This window comes from Antedon bifida, chromosome 7, assembly GCF_963402885.1.
Source record: "Antedon bifida chromosome 7, ecAntBifi1.1, whole genome shotgun sequence".
In the NCBI taxonomy this organism is placed as follows: domain Eukaryota; kingdom Metazoa; phylum Echinodermata; class Crinoidea; order Comatulida; family Antedonidae; genus Antedon; species Antedon bifida.
This window is the reverse complement of record NC_136232.1, coordinates 4,896,351-4,924,349: the sequence shown is the minus strand read 5'-3', so window position 1 is coordinate 4,924,349 and position 27,999 is coordinate 4,896,351. Positions and strand designations below refer to the sequence as shown.

The 27,999-nt window shown below is 32.6% G+C and overlaps 2 protein-coding genes across 8 annotated transcripts; both read right to left on the bottom strand.

The window, feature by feature from the left end:
* Positions 1-20: 20 nt before the first annotated feature.
* LOC144848586 (NADPH oxidase 2-like) lies at positions 21-10,144 on the bottom strand. 7 transcript variants are annotated; one of them, XM_078705383.1, is made up of 16 exons: positions 9,961-10,144; positions 9,517-9,703; positions 8,960-9,026; positions 8,711-8,806; positions 8,062-8,181; positions 7,227-7,460; positions 6,504-6,619; positions 5,967-6,047; positions 5,714-5,864; positions 5,369-5,461; positions 4,581-4,715; positions 4,106-4,224; positions 3,253-3,372; positions 2,039-2,231; positions 1,645-1,769; positions 21-529 (listed from the first exon to the last, which is right to left on the bottom strand). In XM_078705383.1, the coding sequence occupies exons 3-16, from the start codon at positions 9,002-9,004 to the stop codon at positions 403-405; spliced, it is 1,755 nt and encodes a 584-aa protein (XP_078561509.1). In that variant the 5' UTR covers positions 9,005-9,026; positions 9,517-9,703; positions 9,961-10,144; the 3' UTR covers positions 21-402. The 7 variants fall into 7 exon arrangements, with proteins under 7 accessions (XP_078561509.1, XP_078561510.1, XP_078561513.1 ...); XM_078705384.1 differs by having other exon boundaries at positions 9,517-9,605; XM_078705387.1 differs by having other exon boundaries at positions 9,517-9,557.
* Positions 10,145-11,467: 1,323 nt separating this feature from the next.
* LOC144848588 (NADPH oxidase 2-like) lies at positions 11,468-26,363 on the bottom strand. The gene is made up of 15 exons (XM_078705389.1): positions 26,244-26,363; positions 25,311-25,439; positions 22,520-22,615; positions 22,199-22,318; positions 21,089-21,322; positions 16,689-16,804; positions 16,402-16,482; positions 16,046-16,175; positions 15,248-15,340; positions 14,796-14,930; positions 14,344-14,462; positions 13,658-13,777; positions 12,985-13,177; positions 12,580-12,704; positions 11,468-12,050 (listed from the first exon to the last, which is right to left on the bottom strand). The coding sequence occupies exons 2-15, from the start codon at positions 25,353-25,355 to the stop codon at positions 11,924-11,926; spliced, it is 1,734 nt and encodes a 577-aa protein (XP_078561515.1). The 5' UTR covers positions 25,356-25,439; positions 26,244-26,363; the 3' UTR covers positions 11,468-11,923.
* Between the last annotated feature and the right edge of the window lie 1,636 nt (positions 26,364-27,999).

The window sequence follows — 27,999 nt, the reverse complement described above, 5'->3', positions numbered from 1 at the left end:
CGATCGTGGTTTATTAACGCTTAAGCAATCAACCACAGATATTTATTCACATAATAGGCCTTTACAATTAACTATATGACGTCATTGAGAGCATAGAAAATACATACACACAACCAATGAGGACTAGGCACCTACTACCGCCAACCAATGTATAAATTAGGCCTAGGCGTAGGATGACGTGGAGAGTTTTATGATATACTATATAATAGGACTTAACAACTTACCTACAGAAATGTATCTTCAATAACATTTTTTTTTCTACATTTAAATATTTTATAAATATATATCTTTAGTTGACATTTTTTTTACATTCTTCTTTTTACCAACAGTTTATCTGTTCCAGACTGAAATTGCAATCCTGATGGGACTGTTTTCAGTCGTTTCGACAATTTTCAATCGCTTCTAAAAGTTTTCTTTATTGTAGATAAATCGACAGCCTTGTTGAGCAGTGCCAGAGTGTTGATGACTGGTCTTTTTAAGAACGTCTGACAAACCTGAAGGTCCACAGAAGAACACTCCTACATCGATTCTGCCAACAAAAACACAGCATAAAGATGCATAAAAAAGATTTTAAAAGTGTATCTAAACAAAAATTAAATCATGAAACTATATTGTATTTTCTGATATATTTATTGAAATGCTATATTTTATCTTTATGTGCTACTCGGTAAGAGAGTTACACTGGCTCTTGTTACAGGGATTTAGTTCCCTTTTGTGTTTCCTGCCACCTAGTTTGTAGTTGTTTGTTTGTTGTTGTTGTTTTATGATTGGCAATAAAGAATAAGAAAGCAAAGAATATATCGCATTTATTTTTCGTTATGGTATGCCTGCGTATACTGTATCATTCGTATTCTATGTTAATTTTCAAGGCGTGTTTCACTGTCGATTTGGCAACAGCCACAACAGGAACGGAACTGCATTGGATTTGAAACGGATCTTTCCTATTCCGATTGTCTTTATTCAGGCCACGTAGGCCTACTACAAGTATTTTTTGTTCTTTCTGACTTCAAAAAAAAAACTTGCCAATTCAACATGATAAATAGCGTTTTGTGTTTGTTTGCTTTCTGACAAAGGCTGGTAGGTAGGTAGGCTGGTATAGTCTAGGTCAAGATTAATTATTACGGATTTCCTTTCAATGAATTTTACTTTAACGATATATAAGGATTACTTTCATTTGTGGAAAATAAACAATGAACATGCTTAAGAATATTGAATAGGCCCTAATATTAAATCAATAAAACCGGAACAGAAAGTATTTTGCATTCTTTTGTTATTCACCGAGACAGGAAGACCACAATTTATCACGCAGGTTTAACATTTTGATTATTATCACGTGAAATAGGAATATACTATAGACATAATAAAATGGACACTCGTGAAATAAGCATGACTTAAAGCGCGCTTATAAACTGGGGAAAAAAACTTTGCAAAGTGCATGACTACAGAGGGCGTGCTTATTAATACTCCGGCCAATATTAAAAATACAGCTAACTCGAGATTTTATGACGTCACAAATATATCGATTTTTTCATGAAAATCAATAACCATATATTATTTTTGTATATAGGTATCTACAGACATTGTAAGATAAGTTAGAAAAGCATGTTATCGTGTAATATACTAAAACAATATTGATAGACCAACCCTGGATTATCTGAAGCAATCTGTTTAAAAATATCCTTCCATTTTGGTCTACCGTAATGTGTCTTCTGTCTTAGGCCCGTTATTGGATCTTTATTGTCTTGCTCATGCAGGTATATATTTCTAGCCTAAAACAAGACAAGAATAGAAAAGATAACATTTGCAGATACATTTCTTTAAATTGGACATATAAAGATTTGGGACGACCTACACTACACTATGACACTTTATGTGACATACAAAATGTGATGTTCCCTAATATGGATGACGTCATGTAACTCCCATACGTGGGCATATCACTACCATATTTGTCTATATCACACTATTTAATAGACACAGCTTTAGATATGCAACACATAATACTCTTTATAATACTCTTTATAATATACGGCTTTACCTGTTTTGAGCCCCAGCCTCTTGTTAAATAAATGTTGTAGTTTAGGAAGTCAGACAGTCCTAACTCTGAAACATCATTTTCGAATCGAGACAGAAGTTCCGAAAACCATTCGAACGCATTTGTGTCGGGACAAATCCAGAAAAAATACACTTTACGAAGTTTTAAATCTTTATCGCCGATTCTTAGCCTGTACCTATATATTAATAACATATAAAAATGAATGAGTTACTTTCTCCGGAAGAATATATTATTCATTAATAATTAACTGCTTGGAACAGGACAAGTTTTAACTTTAAAAATATCTAACCATGGACCTCTACGAATATATAGAACCATTGACCATAATGTATTGGTCTATGATTTAAAAACAAGATATTAGAAATATATTTGGTCTTAACTAGTCTTCAATTTTTTTCAGACGACGCAATTTTTTCAGACATGCATATTTTAATCTTTGTAGTATTTGATGTACAAATACATAACAGTACTGCAGCCGTGAGTTGACATTCTCAGGAACGAAAAAGAACCAGCATTCCTCAAATTAACTTTTAAGAATGATTTGTCGGCTCCCTCTCAAATTTGGATATTTATTGCACAATCCGAATATTTCAAATCACTCAATTAGCTTAAATTATATCTGCAGCTGAATTTCTTTGCAACAATTAAATGGCTCGATTTATGAATGAATAATAGGCTATTATTATTGTCTGCCAAGTAGACCAACAAATCATGTACATGTCAAAATATTACACAAGTTAGCCCCGGTTCTTGGCTTAGGCCTATGCAACATAATTAATAATTTCCTTTCTCTAGAAGAAAGTCGAGATGACCAGAAGTGGCAAAGTTCCAACGTTCCAACTTCATTCAATACAAAGATATAATAGGAACAACTGTTTGTAATGCTATTTGACATATTTAATAAGGTCGATGTGAACAATTTCCAATTTCCTTCAAAGATAAATAGCTTTCATTCAATTAACTGCTTGATGGAAAAGTCAAAATTAGTTTGAATTTAGAAAAATTTCAACCTATTTTATTTGTCCGGTTGAACAATGCTTTTACTGGACTACATAGGAAAATGTTAAATTTAACTTTTCACTGCTTTTTAGAGGGCGCAGTTGGCCTGATCAGACAACAAATCATACACGTCACAATAAATTACACTCTTCCCTAGAGTGAATCTAGTCTAGCCTATTCCTCCTAAATTAGCTCACCAGATTGATTTGAGGATGGAAGCGAATGGGGTAACACCAATACCAGCTCCAATACACATACCAACATCGTATTCAAATATATCTATACTTGCCGTTCCGAACGGACCGTCAACGGATACTCTATAATAAACCATACAACAATAATAGAAGTTTCAGTTTTAATTTGGGTAATAGTACATACGTTTTGATATCGTATAAATAAATTAACACCTTTGGGATTCAAAGTGTACCACTTCTTAGGGTTCGCCATGGATAGAGTTATAATTTTTCCTCATTTATTTCTCCTAAACAAGGGTCTCCCAACGGAGGACTCTCTCTGATACCGAAAAAGTCTTGAAAAACATGAATCATTCCTATACCCAGGTTCTTTATCCTAAACAATTACGTACAAGTGGGCGTTAAATTTTAGATTAGTACTGTATTATATAACCTCTTTTGAGACGCACCTATTTAGTGGACGGTCCTATGAGGAGGACACTTTCCTGTAAACGAATGAGGGAAATATATGACCAACACTGTATTCAATTAAGGGGACAGGTCTCGAAGATGTACCCTTAATCCGGGGTTTTACTGTATTCTAGCAAGGCGATCTAACAGGAGGCTGAGTTCCGGAGATAGGGTTTATCTGTGGCTGTGACACGATCAGTTCCACGTGCCGCGGACAATTTGTACACAGTACAGTAATAATGTTGGTATTTGTCGCTACTAGAATCTAACAACAGGGCACTACGCTCGCCTTGCCAAGATAGGAACTCGTAATTTAATAAGACAATTACGAGTTCCTATCTTGGCAAGGCGAGCGTAGTGCCCTGTTGTTAGATTCTAGTAGCAAACCAAGTCAAACCGTACATACCTTGGAAGATCTTCAGCAGCTACGGATTCTGCACTGTTAATGCCACAAGCCAAAGCTAAGGAGGATGTCCAGTCACCAACAGTACGGATATGAACGCTGAAGAAGCCTTCATCTGGCGACTACAAAATGAACGATTCAAAATAGGAGTGGGAAAAAAACAGAATGGGAGTATGATTTCTACTCAAATATGTATTATTATGAAACCTAGTTTGGAGCTGAGGAAATAAACAATGTAAAATTAAGTGCTAAAGTTATATAATAGTTTAACACTATTTTTTGTCATTGTAAATTCTGAAATCTAGCCGTGAGTCCATCATAGAGGGCGATTTTAAGCTCATCAAACTTTACGTGACAAAAAATGTGATGTGAGCATTTATCGACATGATTATGTCATACCACTAACGTATTTAAGCATATCAATACCATATTAGTTCGATAGTGTAGACAGAGCTTTACGGCAATGTACTGTACTCACTGATGTAAGTGTAAACGGATGCCATTGGATATGTGAAATCGATGGACATTTGATAAAGATGTACTGTCCTGGTAACATACGGAACCCCTTTTTCGTCATTTTAAGTTCAACAACACGAGACGGGTGATTCACAACCTGAAACAATTAAAGTACTATAAATGTACGCGTGTAAAGGGTCTTTCACATCTGTTCCGGCACGGTTTGAAATCGAACGCCAATGTTTCGTTTTCACACGGCTATCAATTGGTGCATAGCTGTGTGGAGCGTCGTGAAAACGAAACATCAACGTTGATTTTTTTTACGGCGGGGACGACCGGAACCGTGCCGGAACAGGTGTTTTTAGTTTTGTAATTACGGATCCTGACCGAACAGCATACATATATAAAGACAACTTATCTTAATCAAAGATAGCACTATATATCTTTGTGTAAATTTCCAGAGACCTCGAATGGTTTTAGGATAAAATACTGTGTTATATCGCCCTCTATATCGTCACACAAAATGTTACAATCCAGTATTACCTAGATTTACTATATTATACGTACGCTAGTAAGTCATTTAAATTTACCCGGACCGGTAATATTATAAGAAAAGTTCTATTATAACCAACGAAAGTACTATCTTGTAACGTATACAGAACCAGAGTCAAATATATGGCTCTGAACAGTACATTGTTATAGCGCCCTCTATATCGTCACACAAACTTTGCACACGAGTATTATTTCAACTTTACGTTGTGAGGTATTCTGTCTGTATTTCTACTTTCGCCTAACTAAGTAATATCTTACCTGTGTAATTGTAACAGTCTGATATCTACGAATAAACCGGATGAATCGTTCGATAAAATACAAAAATAAAGGTCCAGAAACCCATTTATAGCTCTGAAAGAATGAGACATTGTGAAATTACACGTTAAGCTGTCTACACTATTATTATTATGTGACCAAAACATGTGATGTGCCCATATATAATCTAAACTTCTGGTTAAATTAGGAACTGGCGTATATGTGACGTCATCGCAAATATTTTCTAGTCACATGTTGACGATACTTTGACCATCTTTAAATATTAGTAGTACTCGATTTGTTATTAATTATTGCGATTATGTAAATGTGTTTAAATTTTAAACATACATTTGGGGCACCCTTGACAAATACAGGGTCAGTGGAACATCTGTCGTTTATTTTCCAATTTTCAACTGGGATGTCTTGGCAATAGAAGGGGTCGTGGAATGCCGTGTTGTCTAAAGTTTTTACCGCATTACTTTGAGAACGAACAACACCTCTGAAAATAAATAAATTCGTGCGGTAAATCAAACGGCTAAAATGCTTTCAATAAAAGGTATTAATTCCAAAATGAACTTGTATATTTAACTGATGTACTCACTCAATTCCGTGAACGAGCAGAAATCCAAAATAAATGATGAATAAATGATGTGTTACCCAAAACGTTTCGAAGTATGAATGTCTGAAAAAAGTTAATAGAATATAGACAGAGTATCTATGAAAAATATATATATATATTAAGCTCTGTCTACGCTACCAAACAAGTTTGACAAAAAAGTGTGATGTGGTCAAATATGGTAATGTTATGACATCATCATGTTCATATTTGGGCACATAACATTTTTGTAACAAAGTTTGATTGCGCACCTAAACTCTGTCTACACTATCAAAAAAAATGTGATGTGCCCATATATAGACATGAGGTCATATCTCTATCATATTTGGGCACATCACTACCGTATTTGGGCACATCACTACCGTATTTGGGCACATCACTACAATACTTGGGCACATAACACTTTTTTTGTCAAACTAGATTGATAGTGTAGACAGAGCTTTACAACCCATTATAAAATGTCAAAATCAAAAATAATATAATAATATTTCTACACATTATTTTATATTTCAACTAGCATACCTGATCAATTCAGTTGCTGACGTAAACATCAGCAATAATGAAAGCGTTATCACAACTCCACTCCAGCCTGCAATCCGCCGTAGTGCTTGCTGGATTACACCAAGTCCTAATGCAGTCTAGTAAATAAATATTGGAATTAAACCAATTGTGGTTTTACGAACAAATCATCAATATATCTTTAAGCTACCCAACAACAGGGCGGTTTCAAAGTGTAGTTTAAAACAAGGCAATCTAACAACAGGACACTGAGCTCGCCTTGCCAAGATAGGAACTCATAACTTTGATCTTATGTCTGGCTGAGACAAATACCGACAGTACTATCTACATACAGTATTCTCCGCGTCGCGCGATGTCTGTTAAGGTGTGTGTGAAGCTAATAGTGTCGCAGCCACAGATAAACACTTTGATCTCCGGAGCTCACCATCATGTTGTTAGATTGCCTGGTTTAAAACCTTCCCAGTACCATCCGGGACATTATGAAACCGTGCAATAGTAACCTTTTGTATAAAACATACAACTGCACTCTCTCACTTTTAATACAGGCCTACAAATGATGAATATAATAGGCCTATATAACAGCAGCAAGCACATCTCCTACAATTAACTATTATGGAGGCTAAAGGTACATTCACACTACTAGTTCAGGTATTGATTGAACCCATATGTTTTGTGAAACGGGACAAATTAGTGTGAATATAGCTTAAACAATATTTTCTTACTTACTACAGTAGGTGGTCTAACCGGATTTATCCACGTGTCATTGCCAACGTCTTTCAGATCACTTAAGTAACGTTTTAAAGAACCTTCAGGACTATCAACTTGAGCATCATATAAATATTGAAAGTTGAAGAAGTGCGCTATACAGTGAACTAAGGAGAGCAACACAATCGTATACGCAACTGTCTTGTGAAATGTTAGATTTTTGTCCAGTAGGCGTTTCATACTTCGTCTGTAACACTGGTTTTAGAAACACAAAAAACACTGATTATTATATTCGATCAAATGTGACCAACCTGAACGTAAAAGAATGTGAAACAGCAACGTCTACGAACCATGTGGACGTGACCGTCGTGTGCACGTTCACTCAATCTAAAAGTCCTTATTATAGAGATATTATAGTGAACAATAATATATATATGCTTACATCTATGTCATTAACATAAATAATATGGACAATTAATAAAATCAGTGTTCTATATAATCATACATATGATTTAGAGCGTTTAACTAAACATAATTAAACATACAATAATAATAACAATAATAATATATTTGGAAGCTACACTTGAAACTTCATTCAAGAAGCAAGGTGCGTCCAGAGGAAGTAAAATAAAAGTTAGAGAATAAAGAAACTTACACAGTGGGGTGTTCCCAAATATCTCTAATAACAGTGACGTTTTATTTAACTAGCTTAAGTTACACCTTTTGTTGTTTTTTAAATATGTATTAAGACACAAAGGCATTTTAGAAGGTCCTACTAATTTGTTCCCTAGCATTATTAACTTTTACGGAAGTCCATTCAGATCTTCATGGCATTGGTTTGAGTACACCTACTTACAGTGTTTGTTTCGACAGAGCCTCGGAAAAAGGATATAAGATTGCGACAGACAGGCAATAAGATCAGCATACTGTTTAGGTTCAAACAGGCACCACATGCTTTGGCTATTGATACGGCAGGCTGCAAGAAAACAATAATTAGGCCTACTTTGATATAACTACTATGGAATACCTTTGTGGCGTCGGGGAGTTGAGTAATTGGTCACATTTGCCCTACTCTGACGTCATTTATTGTACTTTATATTAAGTATACCTTTATTTCGTAAATTGTTCCCAGTTTACTTAGTATAGAATACAACATTACGTCAGAGTAGGGCAAACACGACCAACAATACTGTTAGACTTAGTGACGTCATCTATTTGAATTTTGGGATCCGATAAATATGTAACTTTCGAAATGCTACTCCTAGGACACATTCAATAGCGCGCATTGAGCACCTTTAATGGAGAAGTGCGCACTAGAAATAGTTATTATATTATTATAATTCATCAAATTTATCGCTATTTGAGGTAAACTGCTGAGTTTCAATTGACCAGTATGTTTTCTTTCTTTTTTACTCAACGAAAGCAGTTCATCCTGTTATGCGAAAGTTATATTCAAATTCGTCAGAAATTGAGTGTTATAATATGCTTAAATAGACATTACATACCCCTGTTAAAATCCTGATATAACGAAACTGGGCTTGATTTTCATACAAGAGGAACGTCAGAACCCAATATGCAACATTGCCTCCAGTCCACGCTAGCTATATACAATTAATAAAAAAAAGTTATTATACAAAACAAGGGAAGACTGGAATATCCATCTTCCCTTGTACGACATGCGTAGTGAATATAGGCCTATTATGCTCATTCACAATAACGAATGATTTGTCAAAAATACATAAATATTGGTTTACCAAAAATATATACTTAAGCCAGTCATTAGTTGGTCCGTATCCCATTTAGATTGTGTTACCGGTTACTCTGTTAAGAAAATGTTGGGGAAAAAAAGAAATACACAATTTAAAAACCAAATATTAATTTACTGTTCTAAATATAACATCAATGATACATTTTCAATATTACGGTATTTTAATGTTCGATTATATTCTATAACAAAGCTCTGTCTACACTATCAAACTAGTTTGACAAAAAATGGTGTGATGCGCCCAAATATGGGGCAGTGATATGATATCATCATGGCCATATATGGACACATCGCATTTGTTTTGTCACATAAAGTTTGATAGTGTAGAAAGAGCTTTAAACATAACATGATATATCTATGAGGTTGTATTTTCTCTGTCTTATTATCTTGACTGAAGTTTTGTATATAGGTGTTAGCTCACGAACTGGTGTTTGTTTAAGGCGTAATTGTTTACTTTACAAAATAGAGTAATGTAGCGTATTAAACTCCGTAATAGTCAATGTAGAGGATAATAGATATAATACAAAAAAAGAAAAGAAACATTACCAATATTGGAATTATACTGTGATTTCAGTGTTTCTCGCCTCCTATAAATCAAACAGTTCTTCAATTAGCCAGCCTACACAATAAATGTCCTTTACAATAGAAAGCAACGATAATTCCAACATAGGCTTACTAGAATTTCAAAGGACGTTCACGTTCAACTTCAACTGGACGTTAGCCGAAGATAATGCTACAACAGAATAGTTAGGTAGTAATCTTAATCGACTTAACTATTATGAAAGGGCCTTCGTTTTCAAGAAAACAATAGGCCTACAGCATATTATGGTAAACTCTTGGACAACGGCTATATACATTTGTAAATAACTAGATTTTCTTTTAATCGTGTAAAATAAGTTACCGCGACTCTGCCTAATCAAATGCATGGCAACGATTGATACTCACGTTATGTGCTTTTACTTTGTAATTACGATTAATAGGCCTACTCACGTTATGTACGTTGTATAAATCCAGTTTAAATCCAGTCAGGAATGCCACTTGAATATCCTAAATACCTTATCCCTCATTTGCATCTAACAAGTTCCATGGGATCTGAGACCCTTCTCCACGGCTATTCAAAACAACTCATGCGAATAGACAACACAAATATTACACCACGCTCGGTGACGCATTCTCTCCTTGTGCTTCATTTAAGAATTTTCACTTACTACATCAACAAAACTTATCCACCAGTTAAATATTAGTTTTTATTCTCCTTTGAATATGAAGATTATATGTTGAGTAATATTTACAGCATTGTACGTTGTTAATCATTGATATGGGTCAGTAATTCTGGCCGAAGACTAAATAATGGTTTTGGCCAAAGTGCGCGCATTGCTTCATTTAAGAATTTTCACTTACTACATCAACAAAACTTATCCACCAGTTAAATATTAGTTTTTTATTCTCCTTTGTATATGAAGATTCATAATATACATGACGAGTAATTCAAATTATTTACAGCATTGTAAGGTTGTTAATCATTGATATAGGTCTGGCCGAAGTGCGCGTCTCAGATTTGACCAATCTTAGATACGAGTATTTCTATGATTGTCTTGATTTTCCTTACATTATGTTTTATGTTTTATTTTAAAAATCTTATGAATTGTGCAACACACATGGAATCTAGCAAGACAAACGTAATTCAGATTTAATTATTATATAGATTTCCATAGGCAAGAATTTCAGGGAAAAGAATTTTCCATTTGATAAACATTTTCAAACGCAGCCGTTGGCGCACATAATTTGCTTCATTCCCTTCATTTAAACTTTTCAATAACCTACTTTTTAAATGTATAAATGAATTTTCTTTTATCATATTCTAAGTATATTTACGTTATAGTAAGTCTATTTATATATTCTGTATAAAAATATTGCTATGCTATGTTTAAAAAACTATATTATAATATACTACAAAATAGTACATTTTTGTCATATAACCTTTTTCGGCAACACAGATCTTACAATAAATAAATAAAAAAATGTCAAAAGCTGGTAAAACTTGAAATTTAAAAATATAAACATAAATATATTTGTAACATTAAAAAAAAATCCACAAACAAACCAGGAAATATGAACTTTCAGAAATCCCTTCGTTTTTTTGGTATTATTTTATATTAATTATGTTATAAAATAATATTTTTGTACAATAAGAACTCAATATACAATCAACAATATAAAATTATTTAAAATACTGCAAATATGTAATGTCCTCAAATAAAATAGTTATAAAAAAATAAACTGCTTTGTAAATAACTAGTGATTGTTATAATCATTCTATTATTTATAGCGAATATGCTACACACTACAATATATAATTATATTAGACATATACCCTCCTTTTGGGATACCCCAGTAAGGGGACACTTTCCCGAGGAACTAATGAGGGCTATTTATTAACACTACAGCTATACCCTTATTCAGGGGACACTCTATTAAAGGGATACTTTGTTCCCTAAAGTGTCCCTTTAATAGAGGTTCTAAAGTACACTAGAATATAGACATTGCTACTGTGTCCAGCCCACCCAAAGCAAATGACTTTTGGAAAACACTTATATATGAAATGAATTTTCTTGTATAAAAAAATTGATATTTTGAAAATATTTCAAAACATTCAGAGAGTGAATGAAGGCAAAGACAAAACAAAGTTTTTATCTTATTATAACATTTACATTTTTTTTTATTAGTTTGAATTATATTATCTAATAGCCGCATTCTCTTATTCTTCTTGGATGCCCTGTTACACACAAGTGCAACTGTATAAATATGCTGTTTTTTCCGAATAAAGATTATTATTATTTATTATTGCTCACTTCAAATTATTATTAGGCATAACAATGTTATCATTTTTATATAACACTTTATAAAATACTTATGGTAAATCCTGCAACTAGTAATACCAATAGCTTCCAATTTAAAAGTTTTCTTTGTTGTAGAAGAAGCGGCAGCCATCTCTGGTAATGCTGGAATGTAGGTTGCTGTTCTTGTGTAAGACGTGTGACAGAGCTGATGGCCCACAGAAAAATACACCTGCATTCACACTGTAATAAAAAGGTTTAACTCAATATAATTCCAGTTCACACTTGTTTAGTAATTCCATGAATATGATTTTTTTCTGTACAGTAACACCCCTTTTTCTGTTAGAAGATACAGTAGAACCATCCATTTGAGAAACCCTATTAAGAAACACTTTTCCATTTCACAAATGAAGGGAAATATATGTTTTAACACTATGGTATATTCTTATTCAGGGGAAATCCTATTAAAAACACTTTTCCATTACACAAATGAGGGGAAATATATGTTTTAACACTATGGTATATTCTTATTCAGGGGAAATCCTATTAAAAACACGTTTCCATTACACAAATGAGGGAAATATATGTTTTAATACTATGGCCTACTATTAACAACTGAGATTTCCTGCATGGTATGTTTGTTATTCCACTCAACACACATACATACACATAAATATTCCCTCACACATCTGTACTGTAATTCACACTATTGCTGCAAAACCTCCCTCATACATTGTATAATAATACTATTGCTTTTGGTGTTTATACTAACCCTGGGTTGTCTGATGCAATTTGTTTGAATATATCGTCCCATTTTGGTCGACCATAATGAGTTTTCTGCCTTAGACCAGTAATAGCATCTTCGTTCTCTTCTTCATGCAGATAAATATTTTTAGCCTAATAGAAAAAGAGATTATATACAAATAAATATATTTATATGTTTAGCAATCCACAAGGCTAGATGAAAAGATTTTATATATAATTTATATTTTGAAAGAAGGATGTCAAGCTCTGTCTACACTATCAAACTACTTTAAAGTGTGATGTGCCCAAATATGGTAGTATTATGCCCAAATATGGTAGTGATATGACATCATCATGTCCATATATGGGCATATCACTTTTTTTCCACATAAAATTTGATAGTGTAGACAGAGCTTTATAGGTAAACGCTTACCTGTCTTGAACTCCAACCTCTTGTCAAATAAATATTGTAGTTGAGGAAATCAGTTCTTCCTAAATCAGCCAATTCCGTTTCTAATTCTTCAAGAAGTTCTGAGAACCATTCAAAGGCATTTGTGTCAGGACAAACCCAGAAGAAATAGACTTTACGAAGTTTCAAATCTTCATCTCCTGTTTTTATTTTGTACCTAAATAGATAATTTAATAATGAATAGTTTAATTAATAATTAAGCACTATAATTCTTGAATAGAGTAATCAAACAAACTTTATGAAGTAATCTAATTAAAAAACCAAAATACAGACCAAAAATTAAATCATTCAGAGACTCTCAGAAAATCTTATATCAAAATGGATTTTGGAAAATGACAGCATTTTGGTCCAACACTAAAGTTTAATGTAAACAGTAAACAAACAAATATTCTAAAGTATTCTGTTGGGAAAATGAAAAAACAGATAGAATCCTTGTAGTTCTCACTACCAGCTTTTATCAAATATATAATTGTATACAAATAAAAATCGAAAGCTCTGCAATTTCTGGCTGTTTTACTTTATCATTTTTAAAATATTTTATTTGTATCTACATTGAGATTTAGCCACTGATACCCACAGCATTGTCATTTCTCAGTAATTTTGCCTTTATATATAATATCCAACTCTATGGACTTACCATATAGATTTTAAAATAGAAGCAAATGGAGTAACACCAATACCAGCTCCAACACACATACCAACTTGGTACTTAAAGATGTCTATACTAGCCGTTCCAAACGGACCATCCACTGAAACCCTACAAAATAATATGTTTGTTTTGATTGATTTCCACACATTATTAATAAAATATTTATTTCAAAAAGCATCTTACATTTATTAGAGTGATGTACATGGCTAGTGGGTAAATAAGTTCAAAGACTTTAAGGCTTACCCACCAGCAAAAGATACATAAACATAATCTATGATGACGAGTAAGATGTACATTATATGGTCAAATAAGTTGTAACAATATAACATTAAAAAAATGTGTGTATAAAGTTTAATAATCAGCAAAAAATTGCATAAATAGATTACAATATCAAGGGGAATCCTAAAGCTCTGTCTACACTATCAAACTCTCTACTATAGTACTGAAGTTTGATAGTGTAGACAGAGCTTTAGAGAAATCTCTAGATGGATCCAACTAGATGATGTCGTTATTTTCAACGTTAAGCTGTGTCTACACTATCAAACTTTTTGTATATGACATGATGATGTCATATCACTACCATACTTGGCCACATGACACTTTTTTCAAACTATAGTTTGATAGTGTAGACAGAGCTTTAAACTATACCACTATAAAAAACTAAAAATGCTAACCTTGGAAGAGCTTCAGCTGCTACGGGATCTTTACTGGTAGCGCCACAAGCCATAGCTAATGTAGTTGTCCAGTCACCAACAGTACGGATATGAACACTGAAGAAGTCTTCATCTGGTGACTAAAATAATGAAAATATAATCTGTTTCAATAATATTTTGATTTTATGTGGATCTGAGACAGTGGTGGCACCAGGATTTGCCTGACAAAAGCTAGTAGCCATTGGCTGGGGCTGTCAAGGGGATGAAGGTGGAAGCTCTGACAATAATAGATATTTAAGGGTAGCTTTATCCGCTTATAAGAATGAAAATCCTTGATTGGGCAGCTCTTCACCACTGACCTGATAAGCATACAGTATATACTCTGTCACATTGTTTATTCTCAAAATCTAATAAATGTGTAACGTTTTGATATGAATAAAAACCATTCCAGAACATTGCAGCTGTGTACTTACAGATGTAAGAGTGAATGGATGCCACTGAAGATGTGAGAGTTGAGGACATTTGAGGAAGATGTATTGTCCAGGCAACATGCTGAAACCTTTCTTTTTCATTCTCAGTTCAACAACACGAGATGGATGTTTCACAACCTACAAAAAAGACACATAAATGTTGTGATATACAAATGTGATATACATACAAATATTATTTTTATATAACTTTATTCATTCATTCATCAGTGGAAAATTACTTTCATTTATTGTCATTTGCATATGAAATATACATAGAAATTATGTATTATTATTAATAAATACATTAAATAACAAAATACACTAATAAGTTTTTTACTTTTGTATTTTTAACAACATAATTGAAATAAAGAGAAATAATGATATAGTATATAAATAAATATTATTTTTATGTCATTTTATTAATAAATACATAACAAAATACAATAATTATTTACCTTTGTAATTGTAACACTTTGACAGCTACGAATAAATCGAATTAGTCTTTCAATAAAATACAAAATTAAAGGTCCAGTAACCCATTTATAGCTCTGAAACGAAATTAAAAATACAAATGTGTTACTATCATTACTAAAACAGTTAAGGCTATGTTAATCACCACAATTACAGGCTGCCTGTTGAAACTCCTACTTGGTACTCCCCTCCTTTACCTCTTCTTTGGCCATGACAACCATCATTAAAAGCTAAACCCTTGACAACCAACCTGCCCCAGCCACAGAGATTTGTTGTAACCACAATCATGACCACAAATCATCTCTTCACTTTTTCCTGTCTTGCACATCAAGTTCCTCCAAACCAACTTTCCTGTTTTGTTTATTATTTATTTATGCTATACTTCTTCAGTCAAAGACTGATCTCCCAGAGAGCCCAGTTATGATCAGTGGCTGTGATGTACTAGTACACCAGGGTAACCCCCAACTCATCTCAAAAGATGAACTAGGTTCTTTAAAGTGCACATGTGCTAGATGTGTACACTGGACCTACTGTAGTTCTTATCCGAAAAGACTCATTCTACCACCAGAACCATGGAGCAATTGTGAGCCTCAAAACCCTGCCGATGTTACACTGTCTTAACCGCTCAGCCACTCACACACTTTCTTTGCCATATCTTTCCATGTCACCTATGGCCGTCTTTTGACCACACATTATCACAATAATCAACAATCTTTCTATCATTCCCCTATTATCTCCATCATAATTACTATCCTCTCTTTAGGATTTAAGATTTAACATACGGCTGGAGACCCTTTCACAAACATTGGATTGGTTGTACAGTTCGCATCAAGTTTCCACTCCGTAACAGGGACGTCCTCACAAAAGAAGGGATCATGGATGTCTGTATTACTCTGTGACCGAACAACGCCTCTGAAAAGAAAAAAATTTAATTTTTTATCTATAAAATAAATATAATTCCATAAATTATGATCTGAGCTCTTGTGAATAATGTTCTGGCAAGCTTAAAAGTGCTGGAGAACTGAGAGGTGTAAATAGTTCCTCTGCTTTTCTTCATGGATCATTTTTGTGTGTAAAACATTGTATTAGAGGCTATATAAGACTACCATTATTATTATAATTATAATATAATACTCACTCAACTCCGTGCACAAGCAGAAACCCAAAATAGATGATGAATAAATGGTGAGTAAACCAAAATGTTTCAAAATATGATCGGCTGGAAAGATAAAAAAAATTATATTCCTTCAACAAAATATTTGAAACAATTATTTTTTAATTTAATTTTTTAATCTTACAAAATAAAAAAAAAATAAAATACATATTTTGGTCTTGATAGTTTATTTTGTGCCTTGAGCTCTTTAATAAGACCTCTCTATCTTGTGAATATGTCTGCTTTGGATTATTATTAAAAATTGTACATACCGGATAAATTCTGTAGCAGATGTAAACATGACCAATAAGGCCATTGTTATGACGACTCCACTCCAGCCAGCCACACGACGTAAACCCTGCTGAATAACCCCAAGACCATACAGCGTCTGTATAAAGGAACGACGTATATGTAAATTTTAAAATAATAATAATATCCTGGATTTATAATGCGTTTAATGTTGTGAAGCATGTAAGCGCTGTACATATTATTACCCCAGTCACTTTTGATCAAACACGTATGGAAACATACTCCGATAATGCAGCTACTGTAAACAGCGCTAAGTTGAGTATTTGGATGATTGACACCCATAGTCAATGTCTTTCACCAGCGTAAACTCATTTTAATGACAACTCGCAGCCTAAATTCATGCAGCACCCACCCAAGAAATATCTGGGTACCTGACAGTACGGTTTCATGTTTATTCCACCCATCCTTAACTTTTTTACACCTACTGTATACCATGGACTTTTCTCACTATATCACTGCATTGGTTAATATTTAATTGTTAAAAAAAACTCAGTTTAAATAAAGTGATAAACTAACAAGTGGAGAAGAGAAAAAGAAATTCCTATTTGTTCTTGAACAACTTCCTTTTTCTTAAAATAAAAAACAAACATAGTTTCAAACTGAAACTGAAAACAGCTCATATATGTCATGTATTATATTTCAAGTTATTAATATCATACTTGAGTTTCTACCACTTTCCATATACTTTCTCTTTCTATTTTTGTCAATCAAAACCAACATCGAAAATTACCGCCACTAACAGGTTTGAAACATAAAACAATACAACATCAAAAGAAGTTAACACTAAATTACAAATATAAATATGTATAATAGATCAGCATGCCATAACCAATTTCAATTTAAAATGTATATTAATCAAACAGGTTATGCAGGATGTTCAAGAAGTGAACACATAATCTTACTGTACCAGAAGTTGCATAAATCCTCTTAGAAATTATTAATATCATACTTGTAAGTTTCTTACATAACTCAATGGGACCTGGAATAAGCTATGAGTTTAACAATTGTTTTGTTGAGCATCATTCAGTAGTCATTTATCTTCCGGATTCAAATCATTGATATTGTTAAGTAGGTGATCAAGAACTGTAGTTTGTCTACTACCTGTTTAACAGTTTTCTGTTAAAAACCATGGCATGGTAAAACTATAATAAATTTACAAATATGTCCATACTACAGTTGGATCCCTAAGTTTGGACAACTCTATTAAGGAGACATCAGGGGACACCACTATAAAGGGATACCTCTATTATGGGGACGCCCCTATTAAGGGGACACCACTATAAAAGGATACCTCTATTATGGGGATACCCCTATTAAGAGGACACCTATATAAAGGGAATACTTCTATTAAGGGGACACCTCTATTGGGGACACCCCTATTAAGGGGACACCACTATAAATGGAATACTTCTATTAAGGGGACACCTCTATTGGGGACAACTCTATTAAGGTGACACCACTATAAAGGGAATACTTCTATTAAGGGGACACCTCTATTGGGGACAACTCTATTAAGGAGACACCTCTATAAAGGGGACACCACTATAAAGGGATACCTCTATTATGGGAACACCTCAATTAAGGAGACACCCCTATTATTAGGGGACACCTCTATTAAGGGGACACCACTATAAAGGGATACTTCTATTAAGGGAATATCGCTATTACGGGGCACCTATATTACAAGGACACCTCTATTAAGGGGACACTTTCTATGTAAACAAACAAGAGGAAATTAAATATAGCTACCCCTATTAAACTCTAGTGTATTGGTCAAACATTTCATGTATACTTTAGCATTTTTCAACATGAATGTGTTCAGGTTATTTGGTTTTATTGGTAACGATAACTTCTACTAAGTACTATAGATATGTGTTAAATCATTGTTACTCAACATCATCTTTATTAAGTACAAGTTCTCGATCACCACTGCCTAGAGAGATAATATTTTTTTTTTTGGGTAAGTGGCTCAACATGGCAGCAGCAAAAACAGCTCAACACAAAATTCCAGAAGTTGATTTTATCGTTGTGACCAAAATAAACCATGGATTGGCCACTGCAACTAATGCACTGTAGGGCTATACTAGATGTATATTGACAAACTAGTATATTAACAATCACATTGCTCATTTTATATGAGTCACCTTGGAAAAGTGAATACAATATTGTCAAAGGATCAATACAACCAGTAAAAATGATATAAAGGTACTATTTATATTGTTTAATAACTGTAAACAAGCTTTTATAGTTATATGCAAGATTGAATTTGCATGCATTTAATATTTATATTGATGTGAATGCCCTGTTTTGTAGTGTATTATTTCAAACAGTGCTTTTCAGTTAGATATCCCACTTTGATCTTTTCATTCAATATTTTTTTTTTTTACTAAATGCCAATAACCTTGTCTTATCAAAAGCCAGGGAAGTTAGCGTGAGATCGAATTGATAAAAAATAATTAACATTTAAAAGTGAACCGACAGAGAAGTGTTGGAATATAAAATAGGTTCTATTATAAAATATGACCAAATACATCTTCCTGAACTGTACCTTGCAGTAACAATTATATACCTAAGCTATGCAAAAACATGTTGTTAAAATAAACAACAGATTCACCCACCTTTCATTGTCCTTGTCTCTATATTTTGTTTAATATCAACTATTTAAAGTTATATTCATATTAAATACACTTGACACTATACAGGCCTACTTCCACCCGAAAAAAGTACAGAAAGGAGATGCATTTAGTACCCTACAAAGTGTCCCCTTAATAGAGGTATCCCCTGAATATGGGGTGTTAAAACATGCCCCTTGTTCACCATGGACCTTGGGAGGTGAAGGCAAGCATGTTAACCAAACTACAGCTCCCACTTTTGATGATTGCAATAAATAAAGTTATATATAAATTTGTTATACTTTATTTGGTATCTAACACTCTGCCACTGTAAAATACCAATGAACTTGATATATAGAAAGAATCCTAAAAATAGAACACAACTCCAAAACAAAAGGGCTAGATGTCAAAGAGCTCGATGAACAAATGATTACGTTTTAATGCACCCACGGTATGAAAGCACAATAATTTGTTAATGCTTGACAAATACAAGCAATGTGAAGTTACAACTTTATACCAACGGACAAAAGAACAATACGTTTATTATATTTGTTAAATGAAGGTTACAGTATGTATATAAAGTAATAGTATGGTACTATCAAAACAAATTCTTAAATAAATACAATTCTACTGTGTATAAATATTTGATTGCATAGACTTTGTGACATTTATTAAATTTAAAGTGTGTTTAGATGGACAAAGTAAAATTACATAAGAAAAATACCATTGAAATGTTGATTGTATTTCTAAACCACTAATGAAAACGTGACTTGTTATTTACAGTGGGAATGGACCTCATATACATTTTAAATACAGTAGAACCTCTCCTTTGGAATGCCTCCTATTCAGGGGACACTTTCCTGTGAAACGAACAAGCGGAAATACGATTTAAACCCCATGACATCAAATATACTTTACTTACGGTAGGAGGTGGTCTGACAGGATTTATCCATGTGTCATAGGCCTGTATAGTGTCAAGTGTATTTAATATGAATATAGCTTAAATAAATTGTTGATATTAAACAAAATATAGAGACAAGGACAAAGTAAAATTACATAAGAAAATACCATTGAAATGTTGATTGTATTTCTAAACTACTAATGAAAACGTGACTTGTTATTTACAGTGGGAATGGACCTCATATACATTTTAAATACAGTAGAACCTCTCCTTTGGAATGCCTCCTATTCAGGGGACACTTTCCTGTGAAACGAACAAGCGGAAATACGATTTAAACCCCATGACATCAAATATACTTTACTTACGGTAGGAGGTGGTCTGACAGGATTTATCCATGTGTTATAGGCCTGTATAGTGTCAAGTGTATTTAATATGAATATAGCTTAAATAAATTGTTGATATTAAACAAAATATAGAGACAAGGACAAAGTAAAATTACATAAGAAAATACCATTGAAATGTTGATTGTATTTCTAAACTACTAATGAAAACGTGACTTGTTATTTACAGTGGGAATGGACCTCATATACATTTTAAATACAGTAGAACCTCTCCTTTGGAATGCCTCCTATTCAAGGGACACTTTCCTGTGAAACGAACAAGCGGAAATACAATTTAAACCCCATGACCAACCCCTATTTATGAAGCACCCCTGGGAACACCCCTATAAGAGAACATTTTTTTCTCGAAAGTGTTTTCTTAATAGGGGTTCCACTGTATACAATTATCACTCTGTGATTTAGCGTTCATCCATTTCTCCATGTACTTTCATCAAATATACTTTACTTACGGTAGGAGGTGGTCTGACAGGATTTATCCAAGTGTTATTCCCAACATCATCCAGGTCACTCAGGAAACGTTTTAAAGATCCCACTGGACTGTCTACTTGAGCATCATACAGATATTGGAAGTTGAAGAAGTGCGCTATACAGTGAACTACGGAGAGCACCACAATCATGTAGGCTAACGTCTTGTGGAACGTTAGATTCTTGTCCAGAAGACGCCGAACACTGCGTCTGCAACACTGGAAAAGATAAAATTGCGATATTCATATTTTTAGATTGTTTGGAATGAGTTAGACATTTGTTTCTTTTGTTTTGTTTATATATATTTAGGCAAATTTCCAAGGGTAATTCATTCACTATCCTTCTTAAAGGTGGCATTCCCGTTCACAAGACAAACAGATGATGCTCTACATAAACAAAGTTTTATAAGTCTTTGGGAGTGGAGTTGTAAACTTTCATTAGAAAAAATCCTGACATATGACAGGATTTGAACGCAGGACCCTTGAATTTGTAGACAAGCATCATAACCACCAAGCCACAACTCCATATCTTTTTTTGTTTATCCTCTGAAGAATTTATATGTATTAAAAATGTTAAAGTTTCTGATTGTGCAAAACTTATTATATATAATGAAAAATAAATTCATTAAATACACTAAATCTTGTGTCCATGTACTTTAATATATATAAATCTATTGTGATTTCAAAATCAGTACTTGGCATCAGAAGTATTATTTAGATAAACATCAGCTTAAAGTAACAAAAGTGCAGACTTCAAAAAGGTAATTACTATGCGAAGTGTAAAATTCAGTATAGTGAATTTTAATTGAACTCAAATGGAATGTATTATTGTAATGATAACATTTCCTTTTTTGGGAGTTTTTCGGTTTTGGTTTATTTGATTTTTATTAAATATTTTTGCTGAGTAATTTAGGCAGGGGCACTTCAACCAATAGCCAGCTCAGGCTAAAAGCTCTTCTGAAATAGATACAGTAGAACAAGTCTACTCAAACTGAGGAAATATACCTACAGTATGCATCTTTTGGAAAAGTAGAGGGTTGCCCCAATGTTCTGGCCCTGTCTGTCAAACATTGAAAAAAGACCTATATTACTCACAGCATTAGTCTCCACAGAGCCTCTGAAAAATGATATAAGATTTCTACATACAGGCAATAAGATCAACATACTGTTTAGGTTCAAACACGCACCACATGCTTTGGCTATTGATACAGCAGGCTGCAAAATATACAAAGAAAAAAAAATATAAAAGATTAGTAATTAGGATATCACACAGTGCAGTTGGGCATTAATAGTTCTATTTGCATGTTCTTTTTCACTTTTTTTTTTATTGAATATTTCCGAAATCTTTTTTCTTGAAAATGGCCAACTAAACTAGGAAAAATGTATCGAAGAATAAATTTATAAAAAATGTCTTACCCCTGTCAAAAACCTGATGTAATGGTACCTAGCTGTATCTTCATATTCAAAAAATGTTACCAGCCACAAGGCAATATTTCCAGCAATCCACAAAAGCTTAAAAATAAAATGTATTCCTAAGCAAACAATGGGTTTTTTTTAAACGAAATATTTTGTTGATTTAAAGATATATTGTCCACCTGAAAAAAAATTTTTTTTAATGTTTTTGTTGAATATGCCATTTTAATGTTACATAATATTTTTTTACTTTGACAAAAGATTGGATAAAAAAAATTATTTACCTGAACAAATTGTAATTTAAAGAAAAAAATAGTCAAATTGTCTGTCAGACAATGGGTTTTTGGTTAAATTTAACTGTTTATTTTGTCTTTTTATAAGTGAAATTATTAGTTTTGTTAGTCTTTTTTTTTCTTATGGAAGTGAACAACTTCATTAAAATTGCAAAATGGCCTATCCAACGTCTGATTTTATTAATCTTTATTTGTCATGATTTTGGGGACAATACATCTTTAAAGATCATAGTGCTCCCAGTTGACACAGATATTCAGATAATGTTTATTGTTTCCATGACAACAAACACTCCGTAGGGGGACATGACATTTGGTTTCCCTGATGCTCATACAAAAACTCATACAATACAATGCTAATAAATAACATTTACATTGTAATGCAACCTGATACAACTAAATACATGGCTCGTCATCGCTAAAAGTGTCTTGTAAAGTGACTTGTCATTCAAATGGAAATTAACCTTTCTGACTTTTAGTGAATGAGGAATAAAATGAGGTGTTGTAATGCAAAGAGTTTAAATTTCATGTTACAAATTATTGTTGTATGGTGACATTATTGTTCATATTGTGTATTAAGATGTATTTTACCCAAAACATGAAAAATGGAGATGAATAAAATCAGACTATGAATAGGCCATTTTGTAGTTTTGATAGAGGTAATCCCCATAGAAAAAGCAATACAAAATTATGTTTTTACCTATATTAACAAAATAAATGGTTAAATTCCACCAAAAACCCATTGACTGGCAGCCAATTCAACTATTTTTTTGCTTTAAATTACAGGTTTTTCCAGGTAAATAAATTTTTTTTTCGATTTGCTTTAAATTATAGTTTTTTCAGGTAAATATTTTTTTTTATTATTATTTATTATTTATTAAAGTGAATAACTATTATGACACAATGGCATATTAAAAAAAAAAAATTCAGGAGGGTAATAACATTTAAAAAAAAATTACAACATTCACAGGCACATTGTTAAAACAGGACATATTTTATTCCAGTCAATTTGTATTTGCATAAATCAAAGAAAGAGTTACACAGATATTTAAAGCTTACACTGTGGTACTTATTTCAACAACAAAGACAGGATTAAGAATGACAGCCTTTTTAATCTCTTTGTAAAACTTTAGTTCCAAATGAGAAACTTTCAAAGCACACTGTCAGAAAGTCAACACGCATAGGATTATTTTAAAGGTTAAAGTGGCTTATCAAATACCATAGCTATTCCTAGGAACGTAATTCCTATAAGATCCTAGACATAGTTTAGATCCCATAGGCAGATCCAATTGGAAGGGGGCAGTCTAAATTTTGAAATTTACAATGCAAAATATAGAACATTTGGTTAAATTCAGCACTTCCATTTCACCATTTTTATGATCGATACCATGACGGAATCATTTCATAGATTTCAAATCCGATAGATACAGATTTGATAGATGAAGTGGTGCAACGGCTATGAGCGCTCACTGGCTAAACCCAGGGGCCTCAGAGCTTGAGAGGATCCCTAAAAAGGGCAAAGGACTCAACAAGCATTAAAATATGTCGGAAAAACCTAAAAACGACCAAGTGTTGGAGGGCCAATTAGGGTCTCTAAACCAGAGTCTCGGCCCTCTGTGTTACTCTACTGGATTGATGGAGCCCGAGATGGAGTCATATTTTTTTTTTTTTAAATCATAATTAAAATTAAGTTGTTAATTCTGAAAGTTTGTTAGTTAAAAAAAATTGACCATAACTATATGATTATGCCCTTAATAATTTTAATAACAGGAAATGTTTCATAGGAATATTCAATCATACCAATGAGACACTATGGGTGGAAATAATATAATATTACAATAATTCTATACACAGGTTATGACACGGCACTTTCAATTTTAACTTACGGTGGAAGTAAAGGGGAATTTTCAAACTACTGTACATGAAATGAAAAGCCACTGAAGGGATAAAATTTCTTTATTAACTATTACTGTAAAAACTTTTTTTTTGGTTTTTTCCATAAAAACAATATTTCATTCACTTTTCCGGTTACAAAAGATGCACATTTTAAACATGGTTTAGTTTATAATACTGTATTACAACCATTTGATAATTGGCATAAATGTAATTGTACCCCATGTTCGACTAAATAAAAGGAGCCATTTGACAAATACAGTAGAATTCCTTGTTGTGTTACCTCTATTCTAGGACCACTCTCTATTAAGCAGACATATTAAATGGGTTCTACTTTATTCTATATATTCTTTGCTTTTGAGCAATTGATCCAGGCCATATTCTGGTACAGTAGCTGAAATGTGAATAACATCCTTGCTATTGCAGGGTTTAGGTTCAAATCTTGGATTTATCACAATACCAATAGTTTTCATTTACCACAACAGTGCTACCAGAAAGTATGGTGTGTCATGTACATCATATTGGAAATGTAAAAAATACATATTAAAAATGTATATATTATTATATTACTGTATATGGAATTATTAAAATATTTAAATAGTTATATTTACCACAAATGCATATTTCAGTCCTTCATTTATTAGTGTGTCTCCCATTTCTGCAGCTCACTCGTAGAAACTTCAATGACTTTTTGAAATTCACTTCCTCGATGCACACACCATCAACCAGGAAACTATATTCTGTTTAGAGGATGTTGTTGATATCTTATTATTTAAAGAACCATTGTTTCGGTATTAGCTATCTTTTACTTTTAAAAATGTTATAAGCTTAATAAGATTTAAATTGACATCATAATGTATAATGTTACAATAAAGTTATAAGTCATACTTAGGCATAATTTATTTCTTTATATGCACTGTCACTATTGTAGTTATGATTCATTTTCATCAGTAAAACTTTCTTTAAAGGCATTTATTTATTTAAGAGCTTAACATAACATGCTTTTAGGCAGTAGGCCAAGGCATACTGTGCTGACATAATGCTTTAATAGTTAAATTGATCATTGCATTGTAGGCCTATATACAATAAAAAAAATTCTTACAGCTAAATATTATTTATTTCATCAATCGTATTCTGTCAACATTACCTATCTATTACTATGCTATAATAAGATGCATAGTTAAAATGTTATTAATATTATTTGTTTTCTGTACAGCAGCAGTGTTTTGAAGCGAGCCTACCTGAGTTGTTGGATGAAAAGGTATGGTAACATAAACAAAGACTAATCGATCTGTATTACTCATATAAATATTTAAATCGATAATTTATAACGTTAATGCTATTGAACTGCTATATGCCCATCAATGCATATCGAGTAATTAGGCGTTAAGGTACAGGGAGTTCCTGTTACAATCCGCTACAGACTGGGGTAGAATCAATACTCAGGCCGAGCCTGTGTTGCTGCTTAAAACTACTATTACTAACACAGTGTCACTGATCCGAAATTATGATAAATTTACGATAATTTAGAGTTGCATACTTACATAATCCGTCTAATGTACTTCATATACATATATATTCCACATAAAACAACCATTTATTTCTCCTACCAATTCCCTTCTTGTTGTCAACCCTGAGAACCGGTGCACCGCAGTACGTGCTTGATATTCTTTTTCCTTTGGTAATGGAACAGCCTATAGTTGACCAATAGCAAGCCTTCATTTAGGAATAGCTAGCTTACTGATCGCTGATTGGATAATAGTTAACGTCTGTTCTTTATATATTTTACAGAGTACAGTACTGTAATATAATTCATTCATTAGTTGAACATTATTTAATAAAAATAATGAACCATTTGTATGTTTCTATATAAAATATAAATATTGCATGTAAAGCTCTGTTTACACTATCAAACAAAAAAATGTGATGTGCCTATTATAGACATGATGTCATATCACTAGCATATTTGGCCATATCACTACCATATTTAGGCACTCCACACATTTTATACAGTGTAGACACAACAATATTTTTTCAGACAACAATAATGTTCAAACAAAAAGGGGAAAAACAGAATGACTATAGGGCTTCTTTTAAGTAGATTAAATCTCTGAACAAAAAAAAGAACTCTGTAACATAAATGCCATTTTACACTATCGAGAACTTTAAAAAAAAACAATAACACATGATTAAACTTCAAAAATAATTTAATCCATCTATTTATGTATGTTAATATTACACCGCTACTATCAACAATTACTTTAAAAATTACATCAACACAAACCGATTATTATAATTTTTTATATCCCATAATACCTCAGACTATAAAACTACAATACACATTTAGGTTTAAATTTTAGTATAATTTTATCACACAAGACAACAAAACAAACAAATTGAATCTTTTACAAGGCAAATCTTTTGGCAATATAGGTTTTACAGACATACATGCAATGTCTAATTATTCCACCAGCTGGATACAACCTACAATACTGCTATATAAAGTCAGTAAAAGCATTGCACAAATATTTGTTTTTAAATATTTAATATTATCCCATATTATTACAAGGTTCAAACTATAATGTAAATGTAAACGCACTATTAAAAATATTGTTCCTTTACAGGTTGGTGATTACATTGCTTTTATATATTGCATACTTCATAGCAATTTATTACTCCACCTACAGCTGCTTTTAGTCCCTAGTAATTTTAACAAGACACTATTTAAAACAGGGCATTAGGAACCAACAAATTAATTTAGGCACAGTAACAATATTAATTATTACAATATTAATACTTAAAACAGTGTCTTTGAAGAATAATTTAAAGGGCAATTTTCATATATATAGATCCTTTTATGAAATATTTGTAAATAGTGCCTTGAAAAAAAAAAATCAATTAATTAGTAGCATGCCATTTTTTATGCAACAGGTCCACACAAATTATTAATATAATAATGCTTATTCTTTGTAATTGAAATATACAAAAATACTGAAAGAAATATTCAATCTATGGATAAAATATTATTTAGGCAGTAAAAGAAATAGACACCTTAATACTAGCATATAATTTCAAAATTAATTGTTCAATGCATGTAATACATAATTACACAATTAATTAGTTAAAATACAAAATAAAACCTTTCTGTTGCGGCACCTCGGTTTAGGGGGACATTCTTCCATGAACGCCCTTTTACAAGTTCTGAGTACACTACTTAGCGAAGGAGAGAGAGTTTCTTTTAAAAAGTTTTTACGGTATTGATGGCTTTCACATCATAAAGTATGCAGCTTAAAGAGACAA